The sequence below is a fragment of the Salvelinus fontinalis genome, chromosome 37 (assembly GCF_029448725.1).
Source record: "Salvelinus fontinalis isolate EN_2023a chromosome 37, ASM2944872v1, whole genome shotgun sequence".
Taxonomy (NCBI): Eukaryota; Metazoa; Chordata; class Actinopteri; order Salmoniformes; family Salmonidae; genus Salvelinus; species Salvelinus fontinalis.
Genome location: NC_074701.1, coordinates 11,364,980 through 11,382,475, shown reverse-complemented (window position 1 = coordinate 11,382,475; position 17,496 = coordinate 11,364,980). Strand labels below are relative to the sequence as shown.

Genomic DNA, 17,496 nt, shown 5'->3' with positions numbered 1-17,496 from the left:
AAAGTGTACCACCTTGCTTGGTGTGTAGAGAAAAATCCCCTTGCTTTTAATTAGTTCTCTGGGGTAGAAAGTAACCGCATGGATCCTGTTTGTGTTTGTGGAGGCCCCAATGCTGCATTCCTCATCTGAAACACTGGGGCCTGTCTGGACTTGACTGCTCATCATCGACCAACGAATGGAATACAGCTATAGTAGATTGTACTAGATCAAGCCCTCTGATTCTGCTGAAACTGTAAAGTTATTTCCCATAATGCACTGCTGAAATATACTAATTTGCCACCAATATAAATGGTGTGTGCGATACGTGCTAATCATATTTTGTTGACCTGCATATTGCTAGTTATTCATCTCCCTCACATATAGCATAAACCGATCCAACCTGCTATACGGTCCTCACCAGTTTTAATGTCATGACCCTAAACAAACCTAAATGAGTTTGTAGAGTTGCAAGCGTGATGTAGTCATTGAGTGCATGACATATGAGACCATATAATCACATTTTGACTACTCTAATAAACTAATTTGACCAGATACTTATTTTTTGTTCAAACAAGGGGAGTAGATACTGTGGTATCCCGGGAGGTCTACCCCCGGAGGTTGGCTGATAGAGGGGAGGTACGTGCCGCGATATTGACTCCCTCTGCTGGGAGTACCTGTGCTGGGCACCCCGATGCTGACGGCACCAATTAAGGGAGAGTGTCAACCAATACAAAACCTCTGATTAGTAGCGGACGTAGCCCAGCTGAAAGGTGGTACGTCATAGGAGTCTAGCCCGAGTCAGTTCCTGGTCAAGTTAACGGATTAACGGAGGAAGATGACTTGGAGATGTATTTGTGCACCTTCGAAAGGACAGCGCAGCGTGAAGGGTGGCCCAAGCCCAAGTGGGACAGCCTTTTGGCACCCTACCTCTCCGGGAAGGCCCAGAAGGCCTACTTCGACTCGAACGCTGACCAGACAGAGCATTATGAGGGACTCAAACGCGAGATCCTGAGTCACCTTACCCAAGGGCTGTCTACTGACTGACGTACTATCCCTCCCAATAATCGATAAGGTTGTCCTGGATCGGTACGTTCGGTCCCTCTCCTACGAGTATGCAGGACCCCCAAAGCTTGGAGGATTTGCTGACTGCGGTGGAGACCCACCAGAACACCCAGGACCTGCTGAAAGGACCCCAGGCAGAGAGTGCAGACGCGGGAAGGGGGAAGAAAGGTACCGAGAGAGATGAGGGGCTGAATGGGGCCCAGACGGAACCATCCGTGGCCGTGAAGCTTGCGTGGAGCTGTCCTGGCCGGGAGGAGTCCATGCCCTCTGCGCACTGTCGCCTGTGCAACCCATGCCCAGCCGCGAGAGGTCTCCACTGGGCCCGAGTCGGACCAGGAGGGAGAAGTTATTTTGTTACGTTTATTTTATGTTGCCCAGTAAAGGCGTTTTTCCTGACTAGAGCCTCCCTGTCTCTGTGTCCATCTCTGTGCGCTCAAACCAAACGCCCCACGGTTTACCACAATACATAAAGTGCTTTTATGTCTAAAGAAGATGTGTATGAAAATACTTTATTATTCACTTGTCAATCGTTCGATCTCAAATCAAAAATGCTTGAGCAGAGACAAAATAAAAATGTTAGCTTCACTGTCCAAATACATATGGCAAGGACTGTAACTTGCAGTATGTTATGTGTACTTGCAAACACATTGTTTTACGAAGGCTAATCTTTTCCCCAGTGTGTGCATTTTCTAGGATTTACCAGTGAAATTGTCATTTGTGAACCAAACCTATCTTCGCTGAATGTTATTGGCCTCTTTAAATTGCTGTGTGTATTTTCCCATGGAAAAGTGTCACAGGGTGCCATGTGCCTGCTCTGTGAGCCAACAGTCCTGTTTGCCTTGCTCGTTAGGAAATAATTAGCGTTAGCTCATTCACACATACCACAGCTCACTGTTGTCAAGTAAAAGAGGGAGACATTTCCGTGTTTGTTTAGTTAATTAAGAGCTACAGCTTTATCCTATATCCACTAATGGAGTTTGTAAGAAACTTAAAGCAGTTTGGGTCCGTGCCCCGGTTTAATGGACAGATGGGAAATTAGATAAAGCTCCCAGTTTGAGGTTGGAGTGCGTGCGTAAGTGTGGGGGACGGGCACTTAGGGCCAAACCGTTCCGGTGTTGCAAGATAGTTTATAAATCTGGGTTAACACTGTTTATTCTACTTACCATTTCCGTGAGAACTTATTGTCGTTCCTCAGACTTCTCAAACTTTCCCCTTGGCAGGCGTTGGTTTATGCTTGTTAATTATGATTTACATTTCCTCATACTATAAAACGACTGTCATGGTGTGCCCCCCCCCCCCCCCCCAAAAAAATAATTCAGGAACACTATCCACTTTTGTTCCATTGCTCTTTTCTAAGAACATTAGCTCATCTACTCCCACACACAGGTTGCCCAGGATTCAGAGTTCCTCCACCCCTGTGCTGTTTAGGTTTAGCCTGGGGTGCTGTCTGCCTGCTGGTCCTCTCTCTGAGTTCAATGAGTTCTCTATGTTTGGATCTGATGGCTGAAATTAATCTGCTGCTTCCGCCAAGCAGTTGACACTTGCCCTCCCCCCCTTTGTCTTTGGCCAGTGGAGTGGGAGATTTCAAGGAAGAAGTGGATTGTAATAACCTTGCGCAATGTCCTGGCGATGACGGTGCTTTTCTCTGTTTCCTGTGACGCCATCCACCTCTCTTGATCTCTCCCTCGCTTCCTTTCTGTAAAAAGTTATGGGGGATATTGTTTCAGCAGGGGGAAAACCCCCAAACAACATGGGGGGGGGGTCCCCTGGGGCCAGACACACCACTTCTCACCCTCGCATCCACTCGCTTTCTCCTCCCCCCCTCTCTGCCTCTGGAGTCAAGGTGCTGTTTCACACATCGCAAATGTAAACTTTAAGCATTGGCTTATATTTCTACTTGAGAAATTGGCTTACGGTAGAGCTGCTGCCAGATTCATTTAAAAAAAACAAAAAAAGAATCTCAAATGGCAGGTGCAAATACCCTTCTTTGACACATTCTAACCTACATCCTAGAGACCTTTATCGGACAGTCATATCCAGAAAGACTCACTGTAAAGTGTCTTGATGAAGCATTGGTAGGGGTATATAGGGACCGGACATTTTTTTGGGCATAACAGTCTTTCCCTAGTTTCAATATTTATTTTTTTTAGCAGCGGTGGCAACCACCGTCCAACTGGCAACCGCCGTGTCAGCGTGCCCGCCACAGGAGTCGATAGAGCACGATGGGTCAAGGTCATCCCGGCCGGCCAAACCCTCCCCTAACCCGGATGACGCTGGGCCAATTGTGCGCCGCCTTATGGGTCTCCCGGTCGCGGCCGGCTGCGACACAGCCCAGGATCGAACCAGGATCTGTAGTGACGCCTCTAGCACTGCAAAGCAGTGCCTTAGACCGCTGCACCAATCGGGAGGCGAAATCAGTAGTTTTTGCTAACTTAATTTTACGTGATGTCAGAGCTCCAGTCCGCCCACATCGTAAATCATGGAGTTGAGTTTCGTTGGCTATGCCAGAGCAGCGTTAGATGCTGAAATAATAATACTTAACTCGGCCTAACCACTGAGAGACAGGAAAAATGTCCTGCGGTTAATATTGAGACAGCCCTCACCTGTGAGATGTTCCATATGAACTGTGATCAGTACGCACCTCTGTTATGCTACTCTGTGTTTCTCAACTCCACTCCCCTGACTTCACTTTAGATGTATAGCTGTTAATCATATTATATTGAATAGGACTACATAAAAACAAATGGAAGAGTTGTTGTTTTTCACTACTGTGTTTGCACTCGTGACAATCGCTAATGTTCCTCGACAAACTATCATTTGTACAGTTTATTCTAGGCGGTTAAACGCTGCTTCTTTACAGGCGTGTTATTCATCGTCACTACATCAACTTGTGGTTATAAATGTGTTATGCATGGGTTAAATAGGGTTATAGGGTTTTGGGGCATGGTGGCTCTGAAAGGTGTTACCCTCGTGGCTCCCTAGATACTAACTGTTGGGACCTTTTTAGGCCATCTGGCAGACTGCTTTACCTCCCCTAACCTTAATAGTCAGTATTTTATTTCGGATCCCCAGTAGCTGTTGCAGAAGCAGCAGCTACTCTTCCTGGGGTCCACACAATACATAAAAACATGAAATTATGCAGAACACCAATAGACAAGAAGGGCTCAAGGGCAGAACTGCACAAATTTAAAAAGAATAAAACCAGATAAAGGTCCTACAGACAGTTTACCCACATTACAGACAGTTTACCCACATTACAGACAGTTACCCACATTACTGACAGTTACCCACATTATAGACAGTTACCCACATTACTGACAGTTACCCACATTACTGACAGTTACCCACATTACAGACAGTTTACCCACATTACAGACAGTTACCCACATTACAGACAGTTTACCCACATTACAGACAGTTTACCCACATTACAGACAGTTTACCCACATTACAGACAGTTTACCCACATTACAGACAGTTACCCACATTACTGACAGTTACCCACATTACTGACAGTTACCCACATTACTGACAGTTTACCCACATTACTGACAGTTACCCACATTACTGACAGTTTACCCACATTACAGACAGTTTACCCACATTACAGACAGTTTACCCACATTACAGACAGTTTACCCACATTACAGACAGTTTACCCACATTACAGACAGTTACCCACATTACAGACAGTTACCCACATTACTGACAGTTACCCACATTACAGACAGTTACCCACATTACTGACAGTTACCCACATTACAGACAGTTACCCACATTACAGACAGTTACCCACATTACAGACAGTTACCCACATTACAGACAGTTTACCCACATTACAGACAGTTACCCACATTACAGACAGTTTACCCACATTACAGACAGTTTACCCACATTACAGACAGTTACCCACATTACAGACAGTTACCCACATTACTGACAGTTACCCACATTACAGACAGTTACCCACATTACAGACAGTTACCCACATTACAGACAGTTTACCCACATTACAGACAGTTTACCCACATTACAGACAGTTTACCCACATTACAGACAGTTTACCCACATTACAGACAGTTTACCCACATTACCGACAGTTTACCCACATTACCGACAGTTGGTGTAGCCGCACCTCGCGCTGCCATAAGAAAATAAACAAGTACCGTTTTGTTACCGTTATATACAATTCGCCCACCATTTGCTTTGGCAGATAATAGATAAAGATGCTTTTGTAAGTGTGGTGTGGGTGGCACTTGATTTATCGCTGTCTTATTTTTGCAACACCCACCGTATAGGTGGTTTTAAAGCACATATGAATCACATGGAGCATATGCAAATCGGTACACAGAGCATACACACAATCCTAATACTTTTTTGCTAATCAGGCAACAGAATGTGAACATTGGCGGTTGGCACAACACACTTTTCTCAGAACCCACAGCTACAGGCTGGGGATAAAACACACCATCTTCCACTGTTTTATTTTGCCCCTTCCTTGTTCCCAGTGGCCCTTGTATGTTAAAGCTGCATTCTGGGATTCGAAAAACAACTAAAGACAACACCTCACTTGTTTTGGACTAACGATCCATGAAATCCAAGCGATTGTTTTGACCGTATTTTGGAGCTATACACTGGCAACCATTCTAGAATTGAAATGACCATTGAACAGCTTCCTAAAGTACAGATTGGAGCTTTAATTGGGATAGAGAACAACGGAAAAGAGGGAAGCAGCTGATCTTATCTCTCCTTCTCAAGTTGTTTAATGAGGAGCTTGTCTGGGAGGTTTCGCTATACCCGCAATAACATTACTAAATGTGTACAACCGAAAGGTTGCTGGTTTGAATACCAGAGCCGACAAGGTGGGGAGAAAAATCTTTCGCTGCTCCCTTGTCGGATGAGAGGGATTTACTCCAGACACCCGAACAGGCCCTCATCCCCGTCATTCGCAGAAAGTGACGGAGGTTGGAAAGAGACGGAGGTTGGGGTGCCTTGTGAGGATCCGGCGACGAGTGGCTAATCTGCCTTTGCCATCGGTACTATTGGCCAATGTACAATCTCTGGATAATAAAGTGGACGAACTACAAGCACGTATATCCTACCAACCGGATATTAAAAACTGTAATATCTTATGTTTCACTGAGTCGTGGCTGAATGACGAAATTAATAGCATACAGCTGGCGGGTTATGCACTGTATCGGCAGGATAGAACAGCAGCCTCTGGTGTCAGACAAGGGGTGTCAGCCTATGTATATTTGTAAACAGCAGCTGGTGCACTATATCTAAGGAAGTCTCAAGGTTTTGCTCGCCTGAGGTAGAATATCTCATGATAAGCTGTAGGCCACACTACCTAGAGAGTTTTCATCTATATTCTTCGTAGCCGTCTATTTAACACCACAAACCGATGCTGGCACTAAGACCGCACTCAATGAGCTGTACACAGCCATAAGCAAACAGGAAAACGCTCATCCAAAGGTAGCGCTCCTAGTGGCCGGTGACTTTAATGCAGGGAAACTTACATCCGTTTGACCTAACTTCCTGCTGTGCAAAATGTGCAACCAGAGGGGGAAACAACTGTAGACCACCTTTACTCAACACACAGAGACGCGTACAAAGCTCTCCCTCGCCCTCCATTTGGAAAATCTGACCATAATTCTATCCTCTTGATTACTGCATACAAGCACAAATTAAAGCAGAAAGCACCAGTGACTCAGTCAATAAAAAAGTGGTCAGATGAAGCAGATGCTACAGGACTGTTTTGCTGAGATTGAATCGTACTACACCAGCTCCGACGCTCGTCGGATGTGGCAGGGCTTGCAAAGTATTACAGATTACAAAGGGAAGCACGGCTGAGAGCTGCCCAGTGAAACGAGACTACCAGACGAGCTAAATAACTTCTATGCTCGCTTCGAGGCAAGTAACACTGAAACATGCATGAGAGCATCAGCTGTTCCGGACGACTGTGTGATCACGCTCTCCGCAGGGTCAGACGGGTTACCAGGACGTGTACTCAGAGCATGCGATGACCAACTGGCAAGTGTCTTCACTGACATTTTCAACTTCTCCCTGTCTGAGTCTGTAATGCCAACATGTTTCAAGCAGACCACCATAGTCCCTGTGCCGAAGAACACTAAGGTAACCTGCCTAAATACTTCCGACCCGTAGCACGTCTGTAGCCATGAAAGGCTTTGAAAGGCTGGTCATGGCTCACATCAACACCATTATCCCAGAAACCCTAGACCTACTCCAATTTGCATACCGCCCCAACAGTTCTGCTGATGATGCCATCTCTGTTGCACTCCACACTGCCCTTTCACACCTGGACAAAAGGAACACCTATTTTAGAATGCTGTTCATTGACTACAGCTCAGCGTTCAACACCATAGTGCCCCCTAAGCTCATCACTAAGGACCCTGGGACTCAACAACTCCCTCTGATATTGGATCCTGGACTTCCTGACGGGCCGCCGCCAGGTGGTAAGGGTAGGTAACAACACATCCGCCACGCTGATCCTCAACACGGGGGCTCCTCGGCTGCGTGCTCAGTCCCCTCCCGTACTCCCTGTTCACTCATGACTGCATGGCCAGGCACGACTCCCAACACCATCATTTAAGTTTGCCGATGACACAACAGAGGTAGGCCTGATCACCGACAATGACAAGACAGCCTATAGGGAGGAGGTCAGAGACCTGATTGTGTGGTGCAAGGACAACAACCTCTCCCTCAACTTGATCAAGACAAAGGAGATGATTGTGGAATACAGGAAAAGGAGGACCGAGCACGCCCCCATTCTCATCAATGGGGCTGTAGTGGTGCAGGTTGAGAGCTTCAAGTTCCTTGGTGTCCACATCACCAACAAACTAACATGGTCCAAGCACACCAAGACAGTCGTGAAGAGGGAACGACAACACCTATTCAGGAGACAATTTTTTTTTAGCATGGGTCCTCAGATCCTCAAGGTTCTGCAGCTGCACCATCGAGAGCATCCTGACGGGTTATCTCTGCCTGGTATGGCAACTGCTCGGGTTCCGACATCAAGGTACTACAGAGAATAGTGTGTACGGCCCATTACGTCACTGAGGCCAAGCTTCCTGCCCTCCAGGACCTTTATTCCAGGCGGTGTCAGAGGAAGGCCCTAAAAATTGTCATAGACTCCAGCCACCCTACTCATAGACTGTTCTCTCTGCTACCGCACAGCAAGCGGTACCGGAGCGCCAAGTCTAGGTCCAAGAGGCTTCTAAACAGCTTCTGCCCCCAAGCCATAAGACTCCTGAACATCTAATCAAATGACTTCCCAGACTATTTGCATTGCGCCCCCCCCCCCCCCCCCCCCCCCCCCTCTTACGCTGCTGCTACTCTGTTATTATCTATGCATAGTCACTTTAAAAACTCTACCTACATGTACATATTACCTCGACTAACCGGTGCCCCCGCACATTGACTCTGTACCTGTACCCCCTGTATATAGCCTCGATATTGTTATTTTACTGCTGCTTTTTGGGGGGTATTTTTGATTTGAGCAACGCACTTAGCCCTAATTGATCCATGGGCGCTGTAAAATGGCGACCCTGGCCGTGACCCCACTCCCTACAGGTGTCTCAGGGCAAGTTGAGACGTGCAAAGAGACGCATTTCAATTGCACACTTGTGTGTAACAGGACAAATATAAGCATCCCCCAAATTTCTCTCTTTGTTATGGCAAGCCTAAATTAGTTCAGGAGTAAAAATGTGCTTAACAAGTCACATAATAAGTTGCATGGACTCACTCTGTGTGCAATAATAGTGTTTAACATGGTTTTTTGTAATGACTACCTCATTTCTGTACCCCACACTTACAATTATCTGTAAGGTCCCTCAGTCAAGCAGTGAATTTCAAACACAGATTTAACCACAAAGACCAGGGCGGTTTCCAATGCCTCGCAAAGAAGTGCACCTATTGGTAAATGGGTTAACATTTAAAAAGCAGACACTGAATATTCCTTTGAGCGTGGCGAAGTTATTCGTTACACTTTGGATGGTGTGTCAGTGCACCCAGTCACGACAAAAGATACAGGCGTCCTTCCTAGCTCAGTTGCCGGAGGAAGGAAACTTCTCAAGGATTTCACCATGAGGCCAATGGTGACTTTTTAAAACAGTTACAGAGTTTAATGGCTGTGATGGGAGAAAACTGAAGATGGATCAACAACATTGTAGTTACTCCACAATACTTACCGAAATGACAGAGTGAATAGAAGGAAGTCTGTACATAATACAAATATTTCAAAACATGCATCCTGTTTGGAACAAGGTACTAAAGTAATACTGGCAAAAATGTGGCTTAGCAATTCACATTTTGTCTCGAATACAAAGTGTTATGTTTGGAGCAAATCCAATACAACACATTCATGAGTAGCACTCTCCATATTTTCAAGCGTAGTGGTGGCTGCATCATGTTATGGGTATGCTTGTAATCATTAAGGACTGTGGAGTTTTTCAGGATAAAAAAATAAATTTAATGGAGCTAAACATAGACAAAATCCTTGAGGAAAACCTGGTTCAGTCTGATTTCCACCAGACACTGAGTTTTATTCACCTTTCAGCAGGACAATAACCTTAAACACAAGGCCAAATCTACATTGGAGCTGCTTACCAAATAGACAGTGAATGTTACTGAGTGGCTGAGTTACAGTTTGAACTTAAATCTGCTTGAAAAGCTATGGCAAGTTATATAAAAATGGTTGTCTAGCAATGATCAACAAACAATTTGACGGAGCTTAAAGCAATTTCAGGGAGAAAAAAATAGGCAAATGTTGCACAATCCAGGTGTGTAAAGCTCTTACAGACTTACTCAGACAGACCCACAGCTGTAATCGCTGCCAAAGGTTCTTCTTCTACAAAGTATTTGAAATAGAGGTATGAATACTTATGTAAATGCGATTATTTCTGTACTTCATTTTCAATAAATGAGCAACAATTTCTAAAAACATGTTTTCACTTTGTCATTATGGGGTATTGTGTGTAGATGGGTGAGGGGGGAAAAAATATATTTAATCCATTTTGAATTCAGTTGTAACACAACTAAATATGGAATAAGTCAAGGGGTATGAATACTTTCTGAGGGCACTATCTGTCTCACTTTCAAAAGGCTTCATTGGCATGACAAAATGACATATTCAAATTGCCAAAGCAACATTCTCGAGCAACTTTCTCAAGTCTCTGTCTCTGTTTCTCTAGGTACGCCATAATGTGTGGAATCATGACAGAGTACGAGACTGTGCAGAACAGGATAAAGAATGGCTACATCTTCAAAGTACGTGATTTTTTTTTTTGACAGACCGTCTACACACAAAGCCATATCTTTATGTAGTCACTGATTCAAGTGTTTGTTTTGTGTGTACTTGAAGCATGTCAGACCTTACCTACATTAGCAGCACCTGAGGTGATGGCAGGCACACAGATGGAATTTAGCAATAATAAGACAGGGTAACTGAGGTGAGGTCGGGGCGTGTGCTTTTCCAGAACTTCCCCTGTGGTCTCGCTCAGTCAGTGTTGGTTCCCAGCTATGTCGAGGGTCCTCCCCGGTCATACAACCACAATTTGACAGCCGAAGAATCACCCACGGTCTTATTTAGGTCAGGTATCCCTCAAATTAAATGTAATTTTTCCCCCTATAAATACGGTTATTGTCCGTGCTTGTATACACTGACTGCTGTACAGGCGTTACCCTTATTGACTGTGGGCTCTATTCAGATCACTCCCCTCACTGTCCAGCAGCATACCACCCTACATCCCACGGCTGGCTTGCCTCTGAAGCTAAGCAGGGTTGGTCCCTGGATGGGAGACCAGATGCTGCTGGTGTGGCACTCTTTCGGAGGAGGCACTCTTTCATCTGGTCTAAAAAAATATCCCAGTTCCCCAAGGCAGTGATTGGGGACATTGCCATGTGACGGGTGCTGTCTTTCGGGATGAGACGTTAAACGGGTGTCCTGACTCTCTGGTCACTGAAGATCCCATGGCACTTGTAATAAGAGTAGGGTGTTAACCCTGGTGTCCTGGCTAAATTCCCAATCTGGCCCTCAAACCATCATGGCCACCTAATCATCTCCAGCTTAAAATGGGCTGTTTTCTCTCCCCTGTAACTCTTCCCCAGGTTGTTGCTGTTAATGAGAATGTGTTCTCGGTCAACTTACCTGCTAAAATAAGGGTTAAATAAATAAAACACCCAGATGCATGGGTTGCATAACAGCTGAGACTGGGGAAACCGCATGCAGCATTTATATAGAAAAAAAATATGAGAGAGAGAGAAAAAAAAAGAACAGGGGGAGGGAAAAAGGAAGAGGGCTGCATGACAAATAGGAGCTTGTGATGCATGTGCGTGTGTGTGAGATTTTTTTTGTGGCATAGTTGTGGGTAGGTGTGGAGCAGGACAGATCAGGTCAGAGGAAAATGTGTGGTGTGATGAATCGACGCTTAATGCTGTCTGTCCTCTTCTGTGTTCAGGATCATCTGGATAAGGCCATCGAGCTGAAACCACAGGATCCTATGTCTTACTACCTGCTGGGCCGCTGGTGCTATGCTGTATGTGACACACACACACACACACACACACACACACACACACACACACACACACACACACTAACCCAAGTCAACCATACAGTGAGGAATACGCTCCCTGAAAAGTGATCAATGTAGAAGCTTTGAGAAGGAGTCATTAGCCTATGGAACAATGGTGGTGGTCAACACACACAGATACACTCATTGACACACACACACACACACACAAACACCCTCCACATACCCTCCCATGTGTAGCTAGCTGCAGTCCAAGATGAGTGGCTCTTTCTCAGAAGCAGGAAGAAAAAGTCACACCTGATGTTTTGTGAGAGTGAATTTAAAGGGCTTTCTGCTCTGTGTTCATGTTAAACGTTGATCCACTGTTTACGTTCAGGCAGGGGCCCCTCTTTGAAAGGGCCCACGGTGACGGCAAGCCAGTGCTACACCTAAAATTGCACATTTCTAAGATGAAAGGGGCGGGGAAGGTACAGTGCGTGCGTTTGACCCAGCAAGTCCATCACATTAGGCCCATTATCTTATTCCTGTAATCAGGTTTTATGGAAAAGGTGTGTGTGTGTGACTGGTTGATGGGTCGGTTTGTGTTAGGATTAGAAACTGCTTCCATTGCGGATTATATTGTCTCCGCATCCTGAGTGACGGGGCTTTAGGAACATTGGTTAGTATTTTGGAACTGTCTTTCCATAGTGAAAAAATGAAAAAAAAGGTGGGGAAAAAGTCGTTTCCAGATCCTTTACTCCCATGACCCCCCCCTTGTTTAAATGCTACTTGCACTGTTTACACACTGTAGTGTGAGAATCATGTTCACACCATGTTGTTTTAAATGCTTATCTGATTTACCATGTTCTGAAAGGGCTCTATACACTGGTTCTGTTCAGGTGGCTCAGCTGTCCTGGATCGAGAGGAAAATCGCTGCCACATTGTTTGGAGAGCCTCCAAGTGCCACGGTCCAAGATGCGCTGAAGAACTTCCTCAAGGTACTGGGATTCCCCTTGCTACCACAGATTGTGGTGTTTGGCAGTGCGTGTTAGTGGAGTAAAGCATGTCAGGCCTTGCAAATATAATTTACCAGTACATTACTCATTTGCCCAACTGCTAGCTTTGAATATGGACAGCTACACTGTTTCTGTTACTTTCATAGTTCAGTCTGTGTACTTTAGCCTGTTAGAATCATAGTCCTTTCAAGTTTTATTTTATTTAAGTAGGCAATCAGTTAAGAACAAATTTTTATTTACAATGATGGCCTCGGAGCAGTGGGTTAACTACCTCGTTCAGGGGCAGAACAACTGATTTTTACCTTGTCCGCTCGGGGATTCGATCCAGCAACCTTTCGGTTACTGGTCCGACGCTCTAACCGCCCGGCTACCTGCCGCCCCAAGTTCTCTCTCTTTAACTCGGCTTTCCTGATCACTGTACATTTAAACTCGGAGAACTCCTCCCTGCGTACTTGTTGTTAGATCCTCTGCTCTCTTTCACGCTCTCTCTCCAACCCATTGAAACATGTAGCGCACATCAGCCTATCGGGTTTGGTGTTGAGTCGGGATTTGCCCAGAGGTCACTTCTGCACCCAGATTGAAAGACCAAACCCCAAGTATTCAGAGGCTTAATCTGTGTTCCCATATTTCACATGTTTATATAGAGAGATGTGAAATTGCCCCTGGCCAAGATTCTCTTGCTTCATGCCTCTTCCTCACGCCGTGTGTATCTCACCCATCAATTGAATTTAAGTGGTCTCTGTTGTAACTTGTCTCTTCTGGCCGCAAGGACTCTGGTAGAGGCTGTTGAGCTTCAACAAACACATCCTGCTGTTATACAACCTGTGCCACTATAACCAAGTACACAAACCGTGACTACACAATACCTAGTGCCCAGGTGTTTCCCTAGTATTATTCTCACTGTACTATTAGTACTCAGGCTATATAGGGTCTGAATTAAGGTAAAGTCAAGTGAAATAGAATTGTCTACGGCTAGAGGCAGTATAGTGCTATGGTTAGTCCTTTCTGTAATTGTGTGTGCTGAGCAGGTTCTAAGTTTCAATTGCAGTCATTTGCCCAAATCCTGTACCAACCCCCCCCGTACCTGTCCTGGACTGATCTGATGCCATTAGAACGTAAACTGTGAGGCAGTGTTTTTGTTAGCGGTTGTGGTTTTGGTGCCGGTCCAATGGAAGAATACAGACATGTTATTGTGCTATAGGGGGACAGGCTCTTTGTAAAGGCTGGAATGGAATCAATGGAACGGTATCAAACGTATGGGAACCACGTTTGACTCACTTCATTCCATTCCAGCCTTTACAACGAGGCCCGTCCTCCTATAGCTCTTCCCACCAGCCTCCTCTGGCCTTATGGTAACACTTAACTCGGACATTCTCTAGGTTGGCGGGGGAGATTTGTGCTTACAGTGCAGGGCTACCTTTTCACAAGAGTATGACTCTTAATCAGGATACAGAGATTCTGGACAGGGAGAGGGCATGTTGTCCCAGCCTCAGGAAGCTGAACTCTCGAAAGAGTTGATTGTCAACAAGTGCAGCGTTCTCGTGTTTTTTATCATGTTTTGATTCTTTCACAGGTGGAGGAGATCCGTCCCAAGTACTCCAAGTTAAACTATGTGTTTTTAGCCAAGGTAAGTCGGACTGCCCGCGTTGTTGTAATGTTCGCCTCTTAGATGAATCTACAGTATATCCAATCATCAAACGGACTCTGTACGTGCACCCATGGTGATAATGATGAGGAGGAGGAATGTGTTTTTGATTGGTCAGTGTTACAGAGACCTGGGGCAGAAAGGTCAGGCCAGGAAGATGTGGGATGCTGCTGCCTCCATGGAAACCGTTTCCAAAGAGGTGGGTACTGACTGGATTGTCACTGGCTTATTCTCGTGCTCTAAAGCCTTAGTTTTCTCACGTTTTGTCATTGTTTGTGGTTCAAAAAGAGATGGGTTGTCTCTTTTTATTTCTCTCTCTCTCCAAGGATGAGGAGGCACAGAAGGAGCTTGACTACCTTCTCCCTGCGCTAGGTGTTTATTGAGGACGTTTCGAAATGGTTACGTCCTCTCGCTAGGGAGATACCCAGGATCCTCTTCACTGGAAGCCACACTATGAATGGAATCCAAATCAATGTCTTCTTTGATTACTGATGGGACAGTACCTTCAATGGGGGCTTCAACATTTTTGAAATACCGGACTCTTGCTAATACTCTCTGGGATTGGAGATGACTGGATCGGCTGTGCACGCTAGGGATCAGTGTTCTGGAGAACAAGTTTATCACAGACACAGCTTGATGTCTTGTAAAAGCAGATATCAAAATTCTTTGAGATCTGTTTACTAAAGAGATTGTAGTAAAAGGGACAGTTTTGACCTATCAGCAAGCAGTTACACCCAGAATCCAATTTCATTGGCTGTTCCTATCTTTGATGTATATGTCAATCAATGGTGTTCAATGGGATGTAGATTATCTCCCATCTCACCTTGAAACAATCTGCAGTCGAGTGTGGAGGACCAGGCAATACTGTAGCTAGAAAATATTTTAATAATTATACTCAGCCTGTTGGTTTCAGAAATGAATATGGTCCTCTGTTAACTGCATACGTATCAATAATTATTCTTGATTCGTTTTTTTATTACACTGAAATAGCCTAGCCTAAGAACTGCTTTAAAAGAAAAATGTTGATGCCTGTTCTTTCTGTTTTAACCCATCTACCAATAAGTGCATTGGAAAACATCACTGGTCTTTGTGGTTGAATCTGTTTGAAAGTCACTGCTCGACTGAGGGACCTTGTAGATAATTGTATGTGTGGGGTACAGAGATCAGGTAGTCAATTCAAGACATCATGTTAAACACTATTATTGACCACAGTGAGTCTCATGTGACTTGTTAAGCACATTTTTACTCCTGAACTTATTTAGCCTTGGCATAACAAAGGGGTTGAATAGTTATTGACTCAAAAGATTTCAGCTTTTCATTTTTAATTTTTTAATAGAAAATGATTAAAAAAGGCTATAACATGATACAGTGGGAAAATTCAAGGGGTTTAACTACTTTCTGAAGGCACTATAACTATATGTTACCCTATTTCCTATAAAGTACACTACATTTGACCAGGGCCATAGTCCACTAAATAGGGAATAGGGGCTCTGGTCAGATGTAGTGCACTAAATAGGGAATAGGGGCTCTGGTCAGATGTAGTGCACTAAATAGGGAATAGGGGCTCTGGTCAGATGTAGTGCACTAAATAGGGAATAGGGTCTCTGGTCTGATGTAGTGCACTAAATAGGGAATAGGGGCTCTGGTCAGATGTAGTGCACTAAATAGGGAATAGGGGCTCTGGTCTGATGTAGTGCACTAAATAGGGAATAAGGTGCCATTTCAGATGCAGACTTGGACATTTTTGAAGTATTCTTTGACCTGCAATGAGTGGACCACTAGTGTAGCTCTGCTGGTTGGCAGGTTTTGTGTTCCTGTCACTGTTATACATAGACTGAGATGATGGTCCCATCGGATAAGATGAAGGACTTGATAGGGGAAGAAACACGACTCCTAGGGAGAATCTCAATTTCATACTCGTCGCGTCCTCTCTCCTTTTCTCCTTCTCAATTGGAGGAGGTCAGAGGGAAGGGACCTCTGGCTTTCTCATCCAATGGGTTTTGAACATGAGGCGAGGAAAAAGGACTCGAGGAGTATGAAATTGAGATTCCACCATAGGAGTCAAGTTTCCTTCCCTATCAAGTCTTCTGGAAACCATTAACTGGTGCATACTTTATCTGAGAGGTGAAATACAAGAATGATATCATTTATTTTGCCTCAGATTTGTCTACGTTCCAGTAATATGAATGTATGCTTTTGTTTTATCTAGGGTTGTACACATTGTACCCACTGGGCACACACTGGTTGAATGAATGTTGTTTCCACGTCATTTAAATGAAATTACGTTGAACCAACTTGGAATAGATGTTGAATTGATGTCTATGCCCAGTGGGCAGTGAAGTAAATTTTAAGCAAAAGTCCCGATGGGGTGTGGTATATGGCCAATATACCACGGCTAAGGACTGTTCTTACGCACAACGCAATGCGGATTTCCTGGATACAGCCCATTAGCCGTGGTATATTGGCCATATACCACAAACCCTGAGGTGCCTTATTGCTATTATAAACTGGTTACCAAAATCATTTGAGCAGTAAAAAGACATGTTTTGTCATACCCGTGGTATATGGTCTGATATACCACGGCTGTCAGCCAATCAGCATTCAGGGCTCTAACCACCCAGTTTATAATATCCTGTAAATTAAATACAGTACATAAAATATTATATAGACACTACTCGAGCCATGTATTTAGAAATGAAAATGCATGGCTCTGGAAACTACTATTCTATAGACACTACTGATCAATGTTATTTGAGTGTGCCATTTTTCAATAAATACGTGAAATCATGTGTACGTGTGTGTGTGTGAGAGAGGGGGGATGTTGCTGGAATACATGCACACACAACTATTTTTGTATGCAACACTTGATTAAAATCTAATCGGGACAGTTTCATTCTGTTATCAACCAAATATTTACCCTGGTCTCCGTCCAAATGTAATGGAATAGCAAGGTATGAACGCAAGTTCTTGCTTGATTACCAAAGGTGAAGTGTGACGTTTTATTTGTACGCCCCCTTCCATTCCCCTTTTTGTGCAGACTGTAGTTTGTTCCAGAGCCAATTTAAATTTGTCACTGGATCAAATCCAGTCCGACTTCCCTCCAGTCTGGTCATGTTTCAGGTTATTGTTATGGCGTAGACTCATTCAATTACCTCCTAAAGGAACACAGGTGTTTGTTCAGTATTAAAATAACTCCAAATAAATCCTTGGAACGTTGGTTTAGCCTTATCATTTGTACCAAATTAATGGAACTTGCCTCCAC

At 44.5% G+C, this 17,496-nt stretch overlaps 1 protein-coding gene across 4 annotated transcripts in view; it reads left to right on the top strand.

Annotated features, from left to right (window-relative positions):
* LOC129836135 (regulator of microtubule dynamics protein 2-like) overlaps nucleotides 1-17,023 on the top strand; it is a 61,073-nt gene extending 44,050 nt beyond the window's left edge. For all 4 annotated transcript variants that reach the window (XM_055901959.1, XM_055901960.1, XM_055901961.1 and 1 more), the window contains exons 6-11: nucleotides 10,254-10,329; nucleotides 11,520-11,597; nucleotides 12,473-12,571; nucleotides 14,163-14,216; nucleotides 14,353-14,433; nucleotides 14,561-17,023. In XM_055901959.1, the coding sequence (XP_055757934.1) occupies nucleotides 10,254-10,329; nucleotides 11,520-11,597; nucleotides 12,473-12,571; nucleotides 14,163-14,216; nucleotides 14,353-14,433; nucleotides 14,561-14,617 (445 nt within the window). In that variant the 3' untranslated portion in view covers nucleotides 14,618-17,023. The remainder of the gene's footprint in view (nucleotides 1-10,253; nucleotides 10,330-11,519; nucleotides 11,598-12,472; nucleotides 12,572-14,162; nucleotides 14,217-14,352; nucleotides 14,434-14,560) is intronic.
* The last annotated feature ends 473 nt before the right edge of the window (nucleotides 17,024-17,496 follow it).